Consider the following 20,090-nt stretch of genomic DNA (forward strand, 5'->3'; position numbering starts at 1 on the left):
TTACCTTTACCATGAAACCCTTGATCCTAGGCCAGAGCAGTGTACCTTTACTCTCTCTCTTGAAGTTGCCTGAGGTTTTATTTATTTTTTCCTGCAGAAAGTTAGATTTCACCTTGAGTTAGACCTCAGACCTTTATTTAAGAGAGAAATGTTCTGTAGGTCCCATATAGCTATTTAAGCAACTGCTCCTTCATTTTGACAGAACGGGTGTGGAAAATAGATGGCAGAATTAATTTTCAAACCAGCCACACACACATACACACACACATACACACAAATCCCATCCTGTACTGGGCGAGGTAGGCGAAGTTGATTGTTTTAAAAGGGCCGTTTGTCCCAGGCAGTTATGACAGTTTATGTTAGCCAGTAGGGAGGAGCTGAAGAAAGGAAAACAGACCTTTGACTGCTGCTGTAGGGAGGGGATCCGAAATGCGAGGTTTATCAGGGCATTTTAGTATTTTAACACTGACTACTGACCTGTCCAGGGAACTGCACGGAGACCTTTTTTGTATGCATTCAATTGTGAGAAGTAAACAAACGGGCTCGTATCCTGTGTTTGGTAACTGGGTGGGGAGCACAGTTTGGCAACCAGTGTTGCTTTTAAATTCTTTCTTTGGACAATGGGCCTTGTATACTTTTATATCCTGGCTTTTTAAACGTGGACAGCTTTCATGAGCTTTTCCTCGGGATGGCCACAGAGACAACAGAAAGCCATCAGTCATTTTATATAAATACAGAATTTTTAAACATTTCATTTACAGTAAGACAGGAAACACCCTCCCCAAACTCCAACCTCCCTCCCCCATTCTTTTCTACTTCAAGAGGAGCTAATTCCCTGATCTTGTATTGTATCAATGTTACTTTTTTCCTCTTCCTTCCTCTTTTTTTTCTTTTAAAAAATGCTGTGAATTAATATCTGTTGAAGAAGTAAAAAAAAATCATTTTGACATGAATATAACTATCATTGGGTTTTTTACATTAATGTGATAACTTGGAAAGGGGTGAAAACAATTGGATCATTTTATTCATGCTGTTCTTAAAATGAAAACACTGGCTTTTCATTTAAATTTATTTAAATTTTTGTTGTTAGTAGTATAGAATTTGTTTTTTGGAGTGAAACTCAATTAACTTTCTCAGTGGCATGGGAGTAAGTCTGAAATTGGTTGCTAATAGGAGAATGAAGGTCTGTGCTGTAAAATAAACTACATGGAGGCTGAGGGAAAAGCCACCATTTTTCTCTTCCTTTGAACTTTGCCTGAGAAGCTCTTGCTATATGTGCCATTTTATGGAAGTACCAGATCAAGGTCGCGTGTTAAGTGGATGCAGTTGTTTGTAACGTATCATCAGTATTAGGACTTCTGGAAGGACTATGTAGCCTTTTTAGTTGCAAAAGACTTCATGATATATCTACTTACCTATATGGATATAGATAGCTATGTATATATCTATTTCTGAAAGCAGATCTTGTTTTAAAGCCATCTTTTTTTGGGGGGAGGAGAACTCTGGCTTGGGAAGGGTTAATTTTCCTTTCATAATTGTTAGCCATAATGTGGCTAAGACCTCCACCTTGATTTGATTCCTAGCAGATTAAGGATATTAGATAATTTCCTTCTATTTATTGTACCACTGCACTGTATTATCTTTCTATCACTCAGATAATTACTGAGGAAATCTACATTAATTTTTTTTGGCTGGAGTAAGGCCTGCTAAACACAGGAATGATGTATTGATGTTTTACACAACAAAAGTTTTCCTCCTGTCATTGTCCAATCAACAGAAGATATTTCATATCATGAAGCCCCTTCTCCTCAAGAACAATGCTGCTGACAGAGCAGGACCTATGAGAAGACACAGGGTCTTTTGGAAGCTCAGCTTAGGGAAGGCACCTAAAGCTGAGTGGGTCCTCGTAGTATCAAGCATGAAGTAGCAAGCACCCGTAGTCAAACGTGGTGTTGTTTGCTAAATTATGAATGTGTGTAATTAAAATCTAGTGGCTGTTTCTGTGAAAGATTTACAATGTTATTTCATCGTTTGTCATGGCTAATTAACAATATTAGATGAAGTTTTTTTTCTTCAAAGGTCTGATTTTTTCTCATTTATTTATGTCAGCAGTGATAAACAGAGTAGTTAAAGGCTTCTGCTGATGTAGGGGGGAGGAAGGCAACTTGTTTTTTCACACCTCAAAGGTTCAGGGTTCAAATCCCTCCACACTCAGGGGTGTGGGGCAGGCATGCAGTGATCTCTGGCGTGTGAAGAATGAAGAATTTCAAAGTCTAGGAGCTTACATCTTGATTACACAAATTTGGGGCTTTCAAACTGTCGGGAAAGCGGACCTGATTGATGAGTTGTTTCTATGGGGCCAGAGATCAGAGCAGCAGTGAGGCCCTCCCTCACTCCTCTCCAGAGGTAATCCATTCTGTCCTTTTTTAACCAGGCTTGTCCTGGGACACCCACTAAACGCGGGCAACCATGTTCAGCAGATGTCTACATTTTGTGTATGTGTGGCCATATTCATTGCCTTTAAACTGCCCTTGGGAAGTTTTTTTTTCCTTTCTCATTTTTTTTTCTTCCTGGTTCTTACAGCAGCAGCAAGTGGCAACCCAGCAGTTGGCTTTTCAGCAGCAGCTTTTACAGATGCAGCAACTACAGCAACAGCACCTCCTGTCTCTGCAGCGCCAGGGCCTGCTAACCATTCAGCCAGGGCAGCCTGCCCTTCCTCTTCAGCCTCTTACTCAAGGTACAGTGCAGGAAACAGAATTACTAGTCTGTGTCCAGATGCTCTGGGGCAAGTTGGGGTTGCTTGGAAGGGCGTAGGTATTGTCGATGGCAGCTTGTGGCCTCATCCACCCAGCTCACTGCTAGGGAAATTGTTTATCAGCAACATAACATGCATGTTCGACCTCAGGAAAAAAGCCGCATGAGGTAGCCATGACAGGTCTTTGTCCCAGTACTGCTGGAAGAAGCCAGAATGAACATGAGTGGTCTGAAGGCTTAGCATTCGCAGTGTGAGCTCATGGTTGCACATTGGTGGAGGAAGAGAAAGCTTTACTACTTTGACTTATTGAGCATTTGGATTAGAGCTTCCAGTGTTTTCCATTTGCTATTTTCCAGAAATTAACTTTCTAAAGGCTTTTGTTAGTAGTGATTTTTAGCTGTATTTTATATTGTGGAACTTGCTCTATTTTAAATCTTAGTCATGTTTTATAAATGTAACTTTTTCATATTGAGGAATAAACTCAGGCTTATTTTTTCTGTAAATGAATAAGATTAATCTCTTTCTGTTAAGGGTCCGGAGAGATAGCAGAGCGGCGTTTGCCTTGCAAGCAGCCGATCCAGGACCAAAGGTGGTTGGTTCGAATCCCGGTGTCCCATATGGTCCCCTGTGCCTGCCAGGAGCTATTTCTGAGCAGACAGCCAGGAGTAACACCTGAGCACCGCCGGGTGTGGCCCAAAAACAAAAAAACAAACAAACAAAAAAATCTCTTTCTGTTACAAAAACCAATTTTTTTTTTTAAATTTGGGTTTCTTCTATTTTCTTTTTCTTTTCGATTCCTCTGAGTGTAGATTTTGTTTGTTTCTCTAGTTGTTGTCGCTGTTTTTTCTTTTAGTTGTTTTATTTTTGCCCACAGGGAAGTGGTCAAGGTTTATTCCAATCTCTGTGCTTAGGATCACTCCTGATCCTGCTCAGGGGACCATACATGGTACTGGCATTGAACTGAAGTTGGTGCAAGCAAAACAAGCATTTTAACCACTGTTCTTTCTTTCCGGCCCCTGCCTGTTGATTTTTCAGTATTTCATGCTCATCAGAATAGTGTACTTCCATATTCTTTCTTCTCAGAAATGGATACCTTTGAATAGATTTTATGGATTGAAAAAATATTTTTGAGAAGTCATTAACCCTTTAGTGAAACTGGTGCCGGGCATTTGAAACAAATGAATACTCTAGCTTTATTTTTTTAGGACATTTTCTTGGTTTAAACCATTCTAAATTTCGGATGTGTAATATGAAAGCAAGTGGATTATTCAAAACCAGAAAGAAGGAAAAGTATCGGGCTGTGTTTTGAAATACAATCCCCGGACTCACACATGGTACAACAGATTTCATTGCCCCCTCAAAACGTCCCCCGATTCCCGCCCAGTCCTTTGAATTCTACTAGATTTGGATGAATGTGACGTGTGCCTTAAAGCACTAAAGTTAAAGTCTTTGGTAACTTCAGTTCATTTGCCCTCTGAGGAAGGTTGGCATGGTGTAAGACATTTTTATTTGTATAATGACTTCTAGTGACAAATGGGACCAGTGAGGCATGTCATCTCACATTTGAATCTTCTCTTTTGGATCTTCCACTCTCAATATTTGCCCCATCTGGGTTTTTATTTTAAATAACTTTCTTAAACTTTGTTTTGTTTTGGCTCACATTTGATGATACTCAGGGCTTACTCCTGTCTCTGCATTCAGGGATTACTCCTGGTAATTCCTTGAGGAACCATATGGGGGTCCCTGGGTCTGCCATATGCAAGGCAAGTGCCCTGTGTGCTGTTTTGTAGCTTAGGCCACAACTTTTTTAATTTTGACAACAGTTATCTCTAACTTTCTTGTATCCCCTCCTTGCTTTCTGTCATTACAGTCTTACCACTGTAGCCTAATCAGCACCTCACTTGTCAAAATACAAAATATGGTGAACAGTGCAATGGAGGGGGAAAGAAAGAATCCGATGGCTAATGCATTTTTATGCTTGCACAGTGTTAAAAAGTACATTAATTACACCTTTGGGTTTATTGTTGAAAACATTAGAACCTCTTCTGACACATTCTCTGGATTCAGGCATCAACCTCTCTCATATTTTCCCATTGCACCTATACCATTAAGTTTTCTCACTAAGGTTCATTGTTATAGTACATCAGTTAAGCTGCCCAAAAGAGGGCAATTGGGCAGTGACAAGACAAGCTCATGTGTAATGTGAAAGAAATGAATGTGGTGAAGCATGAAGTGTAATCTCTTCAGTAACATATCAGAGACACCGGTAGGTAATTCACTAGTCATGGCATTGATTGATATGCTTAGCAGCCTGCTGTACCTATTAGCCCTTGCAACATGAGGAAGAAACCTATTTAAAATCTAAGGGGTGTCTTTAAATGTGTCTAAGATGCATAGAGGTAAATATAAATATTTCTGGAATCAGTTTCTTACAGCAAAGAGAAATGTCTTTGCTATCTTTCCTGGATTCAGGAGGTTGATATTTGTCTCCCCTGCCCCTTTGCCCAAAGTAGCTTGAGGATTCCGTCATGTTGGACTACAACACTTTTTTTTTTTTTATTAGAGAGATGATAGCTTAAAACTGATGTTATTATGAGGTTTAAATCAACTTTCTGCTTGCTTGAACATGGTCACCTGGGTATGGATGTACAAGGACAAAAAAGGTTGATCAACTCTGTTTGTCTTGGAGCCAGTGATACCTAGGGTTGTAAAATTGAGTTCCATGAACAGTAATCTGTCAACTGTCCCCACAACATACATTTTTTAAACCTGTGTCTGCATTTTCTTTTATAATGAAGGGACCAGAAAGAAATGTAGCAAAGCACAGGGTTTATGTGTTTGAAGTGCTAAGTAATGCCCACTTCATGATATAATCACCAAGGTTATTTTACATACCTACTCATGACCTTTGCAACGTTATATTAAAGATACATGCAAATATCAAAGTAGAGAAAGAGAGAATACTATTTTGAAGATTTTTAACTTACAAAGTGAGTTTTTTGTTGTTGTTGTTTCTATTGTAGAGTTTCTCACTATTTTATTTACATAATAAGCATATATATTTTTTCATTCTGGGCGCTATAATAATATCTACCTCCCCAGCACCAATAATTCCATATAAATAGAATTGTTCAATATCCTTCTGACCTTTGAAAATTTAAAACGTAACTTACAGATAGAAAAGTACTTGTTTGAGTATGCACCTGCTAATGGATTTATTTGACTTGTTCCTACTATTATTCCTAGCTACCATTTTTGAAAAACTGCAGGATTTCTGGGAGCTTGATATCAATTTTGTCTGATCAGTGACTAGTTTACCTTTTATCTGTCTTAATTCTATCATGAGACCTTGGTGGTCAAATAACAGCATCTTTTAGTTAGATTGCATTCATTGAACTAACAGTTTAACATCACTAACAAGGTTGGTCATTGATGGAAGGGAACGATTTGACTGCTTCTTTGTAAGTCTGATGAAAATCTTCTTAAACGTGATTATCCCATTGAAATTTGACCCAGAAGTATTCATGTTTTAGTCAGTGAGTGACTATTTTATTTAATGTTTCTCCCTATGAATGATGGAACTGATTTTCCAATCCATTGGAATAAAAAGGAGAGTAGGGTAAGTTGGTATACTCCGTAGACACATGTAACAAGACATTTGTCTTATCTTTATTTGCTTGATAAACAGCTTACTTTTTAACTGACTTCCCTCAAAGTTCTGGATTTCTTAGAAGCAAAATGCTTCATGTACTCTCTAGAACTGTATTCTTCTGTGTTCTCTTTTCCATGCATCTGATCCATAAATCAGTTCAAAAATAGATGGCTTGTAGCTTTTATTTCTTTCTATGTTGTTTTACTCCCTTGAAAATAAAAAAAAAATCGGTGTTGACTTGTGGCTTTATATCAATATGTTATCATCTACAGACAAGCCTATATTTCACCATTGTTTCAAGTGAGTAAACAGTGGGCTGAGGGTTAGCACTATTCACAGGTAATTGTTGGTGTGCAGACATCACTGGCAGGCCTGTTTGCTGCAAACACATCCTACATGTCACTTCACAAGGTATTTGAAAATAATAGCCCAGCTACAGCACAACCGGACACGGAATTGTGTAGTGACCTTTTCCTTTGTTTAATTTGCCTCCAAGGTTTAATTTCAGGGGACAAGTAATAATTGAATATGGCTAATAACTAAATGCTCATTTGGGACAAAATTCATCAAAATATAATTGGCATTTGATTTTTATGAAGGAAAAGAAGCTCTTCTTGGCTGTTGAAGATGTGTTCTAAGAATATCTGACCACTTAATGTATCACTTGAAGCCTCCTTTATAATATATATTAATTGCAAATACTCGAGCATTTGAACATTTTCGTAGAGAACTGTTAGGAGAAACCAACTGTTTTTGTTAACGCTCCTCTCAGAAAGGCGGGGAAGGTTATTGGTCTGCTGTGCAATAATTTACTCCTCTTTGATATGCAAACGATCCACGGTGAATATAAAAAAATCCTATCAGACTCATTTCACAGTTCTTAACCACTCGGATTCTCTGGAGTCCATCGCCTCATTAGACCAGTGCTCTCCAATGCTAGCATAATTAAAATCTTTAACAGTTTAGCAAAGTAAAGATGTTTGGCTGATCACGTTGAGATGATTATCTATCCATTGTATTCTAAATGACAAAAATAAATTAAATTTAGACCTTGGCATTTTTTTTTTATTATGTGTTTCAAATGAATCTAATGCACACAGCCTTCTTTTTTAATTCACTACCTTGGGTTTGGTAAGAAACATGCCTGTTTCAGTTGCTGCTATAGAGTCAGAAAATGGCAGGCTTTCTAGGATAGCTGTGTTACAGTTGATTGAAACAATGAACTGCAGTTCAGACCTCCAGCTCAATGTGGAATTGCCTTGTGGTGTGTGAAGTTTGTGATTTCTGCTAGGTGTCCTTTCTAACGACACAGTTTTGTCATTGTTTGTAACCTAAATTTTAAGATAGAAAAACATGCCATGCCCATTCCAACCATGTACTTGCACTGAGATAGGTTTGGAAAACCTGCGCTATAGAGGCCGGCCGCCAAAATAAACACTCCGAGGCCCACACTAGAAAGATTGACATACTGATTGTATTTCTTCTTGGGAAAAATACAGTTTGACACTTACTCCTTCAGACCTGTGTCCATTTTGCCCCCTTAGAAAGAGGAGAACTTCATTGCGCCAAGTTTATTTTGCGTTTTCATTTTATTCTGCCATGGTTCATTAACGTTGATCTAAGATATGACAGTAATAATAGTGTTACTTGTATAGAAAGTTACACAGTTTTTCAGTAGACACATCCATCAATTAGGCATGTGATACTAGAAACCGAAATTAATGAGGAAGATAGGTGTGTTAATGAAATAATCATAGTATAATCAATTTGACTGTTAAAAGTTGAAAAGGATTTCAGGAAGACGATAGGAATTCATAATTTATGTCTAAAAGTGATTAATAAAACTATATTTAATAACAAAGCTATTTGTCATCATTTAAGACTCAAGCACAAAGATTATTCATTTTGTGGTTTGTGTTGTCATAATAGTATAGTCGAACAGTTTTATTTTGAGCCCTTCTTTGTGTCCAAAAATATGGTTACCGCAATCTAACTTTCTCTGAAAAGTCTCTCAAAAACATTTTGGATGGAGGCATACTGTCTGCAAGTAGCTATGTCTTGAATATTTTGCACGGCTGTCTTTTATGTACAATGAGGGAACTTCAACTTGGTTGCTCAGTGGGAGAAACAAGGTTGTTACTACAGTATTTGCCTTTAGTTGGGAGGAGAAAAAAAACCTACACACACCAAAAAAAAAAAAAAAGCCCTAACACTAGGCTTTGTTTACTGACTCTTTGATTTAATTACTGTTTGAAGAGGACGGAATTAGCTGTTAATTGATTTAATTATCCAATTTGTTTGTTTCAGGCATGATTCCAACAGAACTGCAGCAGCTCTGGAAAGAAGTGACAAGCGCTCATACTGCAGAAGAAACCACGGGCAACAATCACAACAGTTTGGATCTGACCACGACATGTGTCTCGTCCTCTGCACCTTCCAAGTCCTCCTTAATAATGAACCCACATGCCTCTACCAATGGACAGCTCTCAGTCCACACTCCCAAAAGGGAAAGGTAGGAATGAGCCACTGAAATGTGTCCAGAGCTGTCTTTGTCATGGGAAGGGTAGGGAGACCTTAGCCTCACAATGTCTCTAGGCTCCCTAATTGGATCCAGGGGACTTGAATGTGCATAAAATTACTTAAGAATGCATTCAGCAAAGGCTCTGGGTGAAGCGTCAGATTATTTTCACCCATTTCCTACATGGATTTAGTAGCCCTAGCCCAGGTAGCATCTTTTTGTTTCTCACTGAATGAGCTGGATTTCAAGGTTTCCAGGCCTTTCTGCCAAGTGCACACTCTGTACAAGCTGAATTCTTTGGCTCTAAATGTCTGCTCAGGGAATTGGTGTCTGCTGTGGGAAATTTTGAATTTCTGTCAGAGGAAAGATAGAACGTATGTTGCTCCACACTGCCATCCTTAAAGAAGGGGAGCCTGTCTTTTATCTCTGTGGTATCCACAAAGCATGAGGCCTTTTGCCACTCTCTGAAGGTTTAAAGGATGGAGGGAGATGGTAGGGCTGACCATTTACATATGTAAAATTACACTGCACTTTTTTCTTGGTTTTGGACTATACTATTGCATTGTCTCTGTCATTATAGTCTTATTTGTGAGATCGGGGAGGTGACTGAAAAGGCTGGAGCACATACTTTGCATGCCAAAGTCCTCTGTTTGATCCCCCACCAACCACATGGTTTGCCCTCCAGCAACAAGCTGGGTGTGGCCTGGATACAAACAAACAAAAAACTGTTATGTTCTTTGGAAGTTAATACCTTATATCCTTAAATTACTTGGAGCTTCATTTGGATGTTAGTTGAAGCTGAAGCTGTTTTAGATATCTAGTATGCTTTATTTTAGCATATCCCCCTATGAAAATGAAGCTGTTAATTTGTGTAATTGTGTCTTAATACTCAGAAGCCTTAATACTGTTGAGGAGGTATTTCAAAAATGTCTCTAAAAAGTGAAACTTTTTTTGTTTTGTTTTGTTTTTGTTTTGGTTTGATTTGGTTTTGGTTTTTGGGCCACACCTTATTCCTGGCTCTCTGCTCAGAAATTGCTCCTGGCAGGCTCAGGGGACCATATGGGATGACGGATTTGAACCACCACTGGTCCTGGGTCCCTTGCTTGCAAGGCAAACGCCCTATGTTATCTCTCTAGCTGAAACTTATTTTTTAAGTTTACCTTTTTCTTTGTTTGTTTTTTGTTTTTTGGGTCACACCCAGCAGCACTCAGGGGTTACTTCTGGCTCTACACTCAGAAATCACTCCTGGCAGGCTTGGGGGACCACATGGGATGCCAGGATTTGAACCACCGTCCTTCTGCATGCAAGGCAAACGCCCTACCTCCATGCTATCTCTTTGGCCCAAGTTTAGCATTTTTAAATTGTTCCCTACATATACCCTCTGCAGAATTTCCCCTTGTAGGGTACAGAGAGATAGCACAGCAGTAGGGCATTTGCCTTGCAAGTGGCCAACCAGGATAGATGGTAGTTTGAATCCCAGCATCCCATATGGTCCCCTGAGCCTGCCAGGAGCAACTTCTAAGCACAGAGCCAGGAGTAACCCTTAAATGCACACCTGGTGAGGTGTGATCCAAAAACAAAACAAAATAAACACACACAAAAAAAGAACTTCCCCTTCTAGAGAACAGGAAAACGTAAAACAAAAAATAGGTGATAGTAAATGTAATTTTAATTAGGTAAAACAGATTTCTTATTTTTTTAATAAAGTGACTAAAAACTTAAAAATATATTTTTCACTTAAGCAAGCACAAATAAAATTGTTTTTCTTGAAATGTTAGTATTAAGAAGTCCACTAGTTAAATTTGATGTATGTCTTTATACTAGCAAAGTTTTTATTAAATTTATTCAGAAATTAGCCATCACAAGATATCTGTACATATCTAGACAAGAGTGCAAACTAGATAAGTGTGTATTTGATGTTCAAGCATAAAAATTGTAAGAGGTCCCTTGAGGTGAGAAGTAAGTGTTTTAATGAAACTTTTAGCCATCCTTTTAAATTAGTTTGAAATTTTTGTGGCAGATGTAGAAGGACTAAAAGATGCCTAAAATTTATTGGCTTAATAGAATTTAAAAGAATAGAAGAAAGTAGAGGACAGTAAGAATCTGTTAGGAGCCATTGGCCCAAATGTGGGATTGTTTCCAGTAAGGATAGATTTGTATGTCACTGTAAAATTTTGCTTTTTACTATCTTGTAATATTTTTATTATAAAAGAACCACAAAAGCAACTAAATCTTTGCTTTCAGGGAAGGTTCTAGGCTTGGCTTTATTGTAGCTGCATTTTGATGCTCTTAAATTGATGTTGCCATTACTGCGGAGTGATTGAATTAACTCTTTATCCATAGGCAGAGCAATAGGCTGACTGGTATATGTAAGATATTTGTTGCAATCTTGTGGAGATGTTGCGGAACCTGCACAGAAAATTCTTCTTATTTAGATGTAATGTGCTCAGTTTCATCCTAAATATCTATAGTCAGATGAAAGATAATAGTGAGACAAGTTATAGGATAGCCCTCTTCTTGTCTTTAGTAGCATTTGAAAATAAATGGCTCTAAGAGACAGTTTTAATTTCAGGAATGTAAGTTTGTTTGATTTGGGGGAAAAAGGGTGTTATTTGTCTGCATACAAGTTGAACATTATCTTTATTATACTGTCCGCCAAAATTAGACTGGATCAAAAAAGAATTCAGATTTTATTGAGTCTTTTTCTGGATATAAAAACAGGTTTAATTTTCTAAATGAACATGCAAAGATAAAACAACCATGAAATTATATACCACAACTTAATCTCTTGTATCTCTCTGTTCACATAATCTGGTTTCTAGATATGGCTGGATTAAAAGAAAGTTCTAGGTAGCATTTCTTTAGCTGAATGTAGCAAATTAGACAAGTGAGAGAACACCTTAGATATGTAGATAATTCCAAAGTTAGACACTTAACAAATTGAGTCTTCATAATTCTATAAGTTAGATTGGTGCACGTCTTGTTACTTACACTGAGTATTATGTGAGTTTGCCTTTTCGATGCTTTAAAATCATAGATGTGATATCCTGTTTAAATCACGGAACAATTTTTTAAAAGAAAGAAAACTGCTATCACTGTAAAAAAAAATGTTCTCCCTTGCACACTGAGTTATCTTTTGTGTTAGGAATCCCTTGGAGAAGTCTCATGTCCTATTCACCAAATGCTTATGTGAAGCCTGAATCTTTCCAAGTTCTTCCTCAGTTTCAATGTCATGTTCCTTGCCCTTCTTTCTGGTGCACTGTCCAACCTCGTAGAAGCTGGACCACTCTCAGCGGTGCTCTGAGGCTAACAACAGTTGAAAAATCCCTCTTACAAAGATTTGGGAGCACTGCGAACAATTTTCAGAAAGAAGGCAGAGAGTTTTTATTAGCTTTAAGAGCAGCAAGGCATTCGGGAATCTCAACTGGAATGCATGCTTACATACTGTTTGTAGAACTCGCTCTCCCCCACTCGTGCTTTGCCCCCATGCATTTTGTGGGCTCTCTGAGCAGCCGCTGCAGCAGCAGCTCTGGGGTTTGGTGAGCTGCAATCTGTTAAGGAGATAAATAATGTGCTTGGCACGACACTCCTACTCTCCTCTTTAATTTGTCTTACACAAGGAAAATTATAATTAAATCATTCAGGATAAACCCTTGAGTGCAGAGAAGGGAAAAAACACACTTTGGTAAAGATTGCCAATAGAAACCCACTTCCCTGTTGTTCAGGGCAGAGACATTTATCAATATTCAGCACCGTTCCGGAGGAGCAGCCCCTGTGATTTGTGTAGCGGACTCCAGCGCTCACATCAAGGCTTGTTAAGATCCTGTCCCAGTGAAATCATGGACTTTGAGCATCCTTAGAATTCAGTACTGGCTCTGTGCTTGGTGCTTTGATTTTCTTCTGACAGTTTAATAACATTTATTGTGCTGATTATATACGAATTCATTGGTGCAATAGACAGCTTTGTTTATCAGTGCCTCAAGGAAGTGTAGTGGGATGAAGTTCAATGGATAGAAGTACCAGCAGGAGGTGTGAGAGGAGCAGGCGCTTTCATACTTCTTAGTGTCATTTTATTATACAATGCCAGAGAGTCATGACATCTTAGGTAAACAGATAAATCTTCCACCGGGACACCTGTAAACAGGAATGCATTATCTTGTTTCCTTACTTTGCTGAGTCTCTCCCGTTAGGAAATTCCAAGTTTTGGTGTGGGTAAACAAAATCAACGCAATGCAAATGAAACATTTATTAAAATGCTAAATTTAGTAAAGCCCTTTGAGCTTCTTGGATCAAAGCAGCTATGTAAATACAAATAGCAATTACTACTTAAGTAATTGCCTGAATTAAAATTCTAAATATCATATTATGATATGATGCACCAGGGAAAAGAAAGGAAGTCACATTTAATCAGTTCCCTTTCTTTGCTAAGAGCTGCCTAACCTCTTGCCTGAGCGGTGTCTCATTTTTACCACAGTGACTGACCACTGCAGTGCAGTAGACATTATTTTTAAGCCCATTTTACAGATGAGGGCATCGTGTCACAAAGATTAAATAGCTGGCCTGGGGTCAGCACCAAACTGGTTAGTGCAATATCCAACGTAAAAATTCAAGGTCGTGTGGGGCCAGAGAGATAGCATGGAAGTAAGGCGTTTGCCTTGCATGTAGAAGGACGGTTCGAATACCGGCATCTCATATGGTCCCCCAAGCCTGCCAGGAGTGATTTCTGAGTGTAGAGCCAGGAGTAACCTTGAACGCTCCCTGTGTGACCCAAAAACTAAAAAAAAATTTGAGGTTTTTTTAGTTTATAAAGTAGTCCCTCCCCCCCCTTTTTTTTCCTATTAGAACATTTCTTTTTCTTTTTTTTTTTTTTGGTTTTTGGTTTTTGGGTCATATCCTGTGGCGTGCAGGGGTTACTCCTGGCTCTGCACTCAGAAATCGCTCCTGGCAGCATGGAGGGTGGGGGGGATATGGGATGCCGGGATTTGAACTGTCAGTCCTGGGTTGGCTACTTACAAGGCAAACGCCCCACCACTGTGCTATCTCTCTGGCCCTCTATTAGAACATTTCTAATAGAAAGCTTCCATAGAAGTGAATGCTTAATTATGATAGCTTTTTAAAAAAAAAACTTTATTTATTCATTGATTGATTGGTTGATTTTGGGGGCCACACCTGGTGGTGCTCAGGGGTTACTCCTGGCTCTGCTCTCAGAAATCGCCCCTGGCAGGCTGGGAGACCATATGGGATGCTGGGAATCGAACCAGGTTCTGCCCAGATGGGCCAGAAGCAAGGCAAACACCCTACTGCTATGCTATCTCTCCGGCCCCAAATTATGATAATTTAAATCAGTGTTCCTCCATGAAAGTTTAAATTTAGTTCAGCAAATGTTTATTGACTGGGTCAAAATCAGTACATTTAAAGAACAACACATCAAAATATTTTCTTTTGAGGTAGATAGAAATAATTATCACGTGTTTCAGGAGAAGAGAGGAGATCGGTGAGATTTGCAACATGTTAGTCCCATGGTCTGAAATTGCGTATAAGGAATGAAAATGTATCCCACGCAGAATTTGCACATAGACACATGCAAAACAAGCCACTTCCTTCTTAAAAATATCCTCACTCAGGGCTGGAGATAGCACTTGCCTTTGGGTTCAATTTCTGGCATCCCTTATGGTCCCCTGGAGCATTGGCGGGAGTAATTCCTGAGTGCGTTTGCAGGAGTAACCCCAGACCATTGGTGAGTGTGACCTCCAAAACAAGCAAGTACCCTCAGCTTGTCCTGTGGCCCAGGGAGGTTGAGTACATGTCTTGGCATCAGTAAAGCTATGGAATTAATTCATATGAATCCCCTATTCTCACCCCTGAACCCCTGGTGGCCTCTAAAAGTATTGGATATGCACCCATTTTTTCCCTCCCTCGAACAGATCACTTTCCTCCCTACTTTTAAATCTTAGAGTTTTCTTATTGAGCATATCATAGGGCCTGTCTTCTATCTCAGCTTCTCAGCTGTCTGCTATAGTCCATCTTAGAAATATTTCCTTTTTTTTTTTTTATCATTCCCATTCCATCTTTCTACTGATACAGCTAAGTCTCATAGATTGTCTAATATTTACTCCAGAACTATTAAATGCAATTGGTAAAAGATACTTTTCAGATTCAGGAACCCACCTTGGACATCTTTTGGAGTGGGGACGCCACAGTTGGTAGTGTTAGGGGTTGTTACTGTCTCTGTACTCAGGAATCTCTTCTGGCTGGCTCAAAAGACCATATGGGATTCTGGGGCTCAAACCTGGTTGGCTATATGCAAGGCAGGTGTCCTTCTAGCTGTACTCTCTCTCTCCAGACCTTGGGCATCTTTCACTCTGATATCTAATCTGCCTCTTTCACATGTTTGTCCTTCACTGTCATTCTCATATATTGACCCAAGCCTGTGTATTCCAGGAGATTGCATTTCCTGCACTCCACAGTAGGCAGCTGCCTTCAAATAATCCCTGAGGGGTTTTCTTTGGCTTGTGTACTCTCAGACAATTTCACTAGTTGCAGTTTCTGGTTTTGGTTTGCGGCCCTTTGGACATATTGCTGTGCATCTGACTATATAATAAAGCCATTTGTATTTACTGGTCTTGCTCTTTTTAAAAGACGCTGTGAAATGTGAAAACTTTTGATCTTTCAGACTTTTTTCTCTCTTTTTAAATACAATTTTCTTTTATTGATAAGTAAATACAAGTGCTGTTTCTTGGTTTATGTGCTTCGATTTTAAAAGCTTAGTTGAAGAAATATTCCAGTTACAAAACTCTTTAACTTTTGCATCTTTCCATATTCAGATTTAGGGCCAGTTGAGCTAAGATTTAAATAAGTTAATTCCATTTCATCTTACTCCAAATGGCTCTTCTTCCAGCTTCTTATGTTGTTTGAAACTAAACTTGTATTTTGCAGTTCTTTTAACTTAAAGTACTCTTCAGCAAACCCTGATTTTTTTTTGTCTCTATTAGAACATTTCAGAGAACCTGCAGTCAAATTGTCCCAAATTGCCTTCAAAATTGTTACTGCTATATCCTGCCAAGAAATATTGAGGAAGTTAATCTGTAGTAGAAGTCAGCAAATTTGGACTGACTAGTCATACCTGGCTCATGGCTCATTTTGTAAATAAAGTTTTATTGAAACACAGCAATAGTCATTCATTGCCGTATTGTCTGTGATTGCTTGTTTTCACACTCCACTGCCCCACTTGAGCAATTGCAGCAGAACCCACTTGGCCTACAATGACTAAAAATAGTTACTATCCCTCATGTACAGAAAAAAGTTGATCAACTCCTGACCCTAACCATCAAATCCTGTTTGTAAATTTTCCTGATCATGCAAACATGGATCGGCATAGGCCTTTTTCTTGAAAAATTGGATTCCATTTATCTAAATGGGATATGAGGGTTTGTATTTTCGTATGTGTCTTTGAATCCCACTGCCAAAAGGTCTCACATCAGCAGTCATGGCATGACCTGTGTATTTGTGAGAAGTACAGAACTTTAGACCCGGCCTGGGATCTGCATTTTGGACTGCATTTTAAGAAATATAGTGGGGTCAGGCACATTCAGTTTTGAAAAGCAGTGCAAATAGCACATTCAGTTCATTTGAGCGATTGGCATTGTTGATAAACAAGGTTTTATCAGTTTGATTAACAACCTAGACATATTCAGGCCACAAAATAGTGGCTAGGTGTTTGTGTTTTAGTGAATTGTGAATTATTGCTAACATGCTAGAACCTGGGTCTTAAGCTGCCTCTGGGTCTTAAGAAAGAGGCAAGGTCCTCTCAAGGTAGTTTGCCATGGGGCCATATCACCTGTTACTCACACTTGTTGAGAGAATGGAGGAGAAAAATCTTGAAAACTTTTGACGGGCCATAAAGGATAGGCTTATGAATTTCTTGAACTATTATTCACTTTGTGGGATGATTAAAGAAAAAAAAACAACCATTATTCTCGAACAGCTGTTAAGTCTTATCTCAATAAAGTGCTTTTTACCATAACACAGCATCATTAGACTCGATAAATCTTTTTCTATTTATTGTGTTTAAGTGATAAATGCTTTCCAATAAAATGACATCATTGGTTTGAAGAGATTCATATACAGTTTTATAAGTTTTCTTTGTAATATTTTTCCTTAGGTTGTTTGTTGCAGGGTAGGAATCTTAACCATGCATGAGTTCATGTCTGACATGTCAGATTCCCCCCATCCACCCACCACAAAAACATCCCCTCTGAACTGAAGAACTGCTTCTAGTGAGAGGTATTCTCTCCTCCCAACATTTTGTAGACAGCTAGCCATTTTTACAGGTGTTTGCTCTGGCTTAGGAGGGCCTATGCCAGATATGCATTAACTTTGTTTATCCTCTACCCCCAAGTTTATTCTGCTCCACAAAGAAAAGTATCTGGTGAAAGAACAGAGAGGACTAATGTTTTAAGCACTCCGGCAGCATCGTTCTACGTGGTTCCTTGTACAGAGTGTTGCTCTTTTATCTGTAAAAAAAAGTCTTGTTGAAATGCACAGTTTACCACTTGGATTAATGAGTAGAGAGTTTTCTTTGGCAGATCCGGGACTCATCTGTATCTGGAAAGTGGGAGGGGAAGTCACAGAAGTCCACGGAAGACCATGTGGCTTGGAATGCTCCGAGTGTTCTTCTCAGCTCTCATTGAAATGATAGCTCAGGGTCTCGTGTTCCTAAGCCAGTAGTGGGGCCAAATGAGGGCTCCTATGCAAGAGACTCAAAATGAAGTTCTGTTGTTCTTTTTTAAGACTTACAAAGATGCTTTTTTGCTCTGGTGTTGCCCTGTAGTTTGGCTCCGGGAACCGCTGCACTGCTGACTGGCTCACTTGGGTAATGCAAATGAGCGTGTTACATATGTACAGCAGGCCTCAAGTTCTTTATTCCACCACCCCCCCCCTTTGTAATCAGTCAAGGCCTAAGTATATTATAAAGTATATTCTACTCGTTAAAACAATAGTACAAGCTCACAAAGGGAAATTGTTAATATGTGTTCCAGCTTGTCATTTCTGCCTGTGTGAATAAAGAAGATAACTGTTCCTTTGGGAAACTATTTCGGGAATTGAGCAACAGATACGTTAGCCAGAGAATTCTCTTAACTGTAATTTTCCTTTTTGTGTGTACTCAAAAATAACATCCTGATGGGCTCCGCGGTGCCTCTGCACAGACAGAGCACAATTGCTACAGCCCAGGTGGCATTAATATGGGACAATCCCCTGGGCGCATGTCGCCAAGAGTTGTACAGCTTGTTCAGTGTCTTCGTCCATATGGCAATCTGTCCCATTCAGAGGAAGGTATTGGGGCTGTGCCTGGTGGGTCCTGTGGTCAATGTAGTGTGAAGAAAAGGCGCTGCTCACGGCAGTGACTATGGCACAGTTTGCTTTTGTGGAGGATTTGAGTTGAGTTACTCCACAAAGAAACTGAGAACAGACTTGCTCATTCCTGTGCCATCCTCCTGTCAGTTTCAGAAGCAAATGGTTAACTCAGGTGCATAAGACATGCTTCATTTATAGCAAGTCGGTTTAAACAACAACAACAACAACACAAACAGACCTTTCTGGGTCATTGTTCGGGGATTAATTCCATTTAAGGCCTATATATTTCTGGCCTATATATTTCTACTAGAATTCTTCAGTAAACTCTGGGCTTCAGTTGCAAAAATCTAGTTTCATTATAAATTTTGAATTATTGCCTCATATTTGGGTGTTTTTTTTTCCCCCCTTTGTTTCTGTGTTTTTTTTTTGGTTTTTAAAGTTTAAAAAGGAAAAGAAAATGATCAGTCTCAGAAATCTGAAAAGAAACCCCTCTCTGAGAATAAAACCTTTCAGTTTTTAAAGGAGAATTGAGATACAGATTTCCACCAGCGAATAAGGTAAAAAAGTAGAGATATTTTAAAAGGCACTTTGGAAAATTTGCCAGAAGGCAAAGCCTCTCAGTTTATATGCCCAAATGTTGTTCTGCTTTTGTGTAACTATTTGTGTCCTTGTTTGGTAAACAAACAGACCCCATAGCAACTGTTGCTGCTGATATTTATACTACCTGTGAGACTTCCCTAAACAAATTGACATACTTTTTATGACCTTTATATTTCATTCCTTTTATAGTCTTAAAGAAAAGCAGTCTCAGGGCAAATTGATCCCTTTCTTGCCTTTAAAAAAATGACTTTGAGATACATCTTTAAAGGAACTAGTCATTGTGTATGTTTTACATCTTGGCTGTGAACGTTGAAAGAGTTTGAAGGTGTGTTATGGCAGAAGGAAAGAAAAACCTAACGTGTTTGTGTAAATGATGTGGTATTTGCTTTCAGGAGAGGCCATATTAGTCATCCGGTGGAATTTCAAGTTACACATCCGAAAGGCTAATACTCTTCTGTGTTTATTACTCTAGACCTAAGAATTGGACAGGTATCTGGTTATTTCTTTTCTTTTTTTTTTTTAATGTCTCAAATATCAATGGAAACATTCTGGTACATATGTGCCCCTATATTCAAGTTCCATTTTTCCATATGAGTCATATTTATGACAAGAACAAGATGTCTCGTGTTAAAGATCAGTGTGAGAAATAAATGGCAGTTTACTTTAATTAGAATAAAAAATTGACACCAAGAGCTGGAATAATCCAGTGGTGTTTGAATAAATTTGAGAACTGTACAGACAGAAATAAAATTAAACTTAGCACATAGAAATGGGTAGTTGTCCAGAGTTGAACAAAAATGTGCTCTGAATTTGGACAGAACTCAAGCAAGACGGCACAAATAGGTAGCCATTTGTTCAACCAAGCTTACTAAGTTTAAGTTTTACCAAATACCAAATGCTCTAGGCTCTCAGGGATGAGCTTGAGCTTGTCCTCCTCGAACTGACCTTGTTGTCGAAAGGAAACAGAATAAATATTTGTCTAGGAAGAGGAAGACTTCGGTTCTGATAAAAGAAAACAAGGAAGGATAAAAGTGTGGCCAAGGTTCTCATTTGGGAAAATTGAGCTAGCCTGGTTTCTTGAGAAAATCATCTTTGAGCAGACATGGAGAATCTGGAGCAGAGCCTTCCGTCTGAGAGCACAACAAAAGCAAAGGCCCTGAGGCAGGAGCAAGAGGAGAACATGTTTGTTGACTCACAACCCACACCTTGTT

At 38.9% G+C, this 20,090-nt stretch overlaps 1 protein-coding gene across 1 annotated transcript in view; it reads left to right on the forward strand.

Moving 5' to 3' along the window:
- FOXP1 (forkhead box P1) overlaps nucleotides 1-20,090 on the forward strand; it is a 282,687-nt gene that overhangs the window by 178,439 nt on the left and 84,158 nt on the right. The window contains 2 exon segments of the mRNA XM_049776850.1: nucleotides 2,584-2,737; nucleotides 8,715-8,919. Coding sequence (XP_049632807.1) covers nucleotides 2,584-2,737; nucleotides 8,715-8,919 — 359 coding nt within the window.

The sequence above is a fragment of the Suncus etruscus genome, chromosome 7 (genome assembly GCF_024139225.1).
Source record: "Suncus etruscus isolate mSunEtr1 chromosome 7, mSunEtr1.pri.cur, whole genome shotgun sequence".
Classification (NCBI taxonomy): domain Eukaryota; kingdom Metazoa; phylum Chordata; class Mammalia; order Eulipotyphla; family Soricidae; genus Suncus; species Suncus etruscus.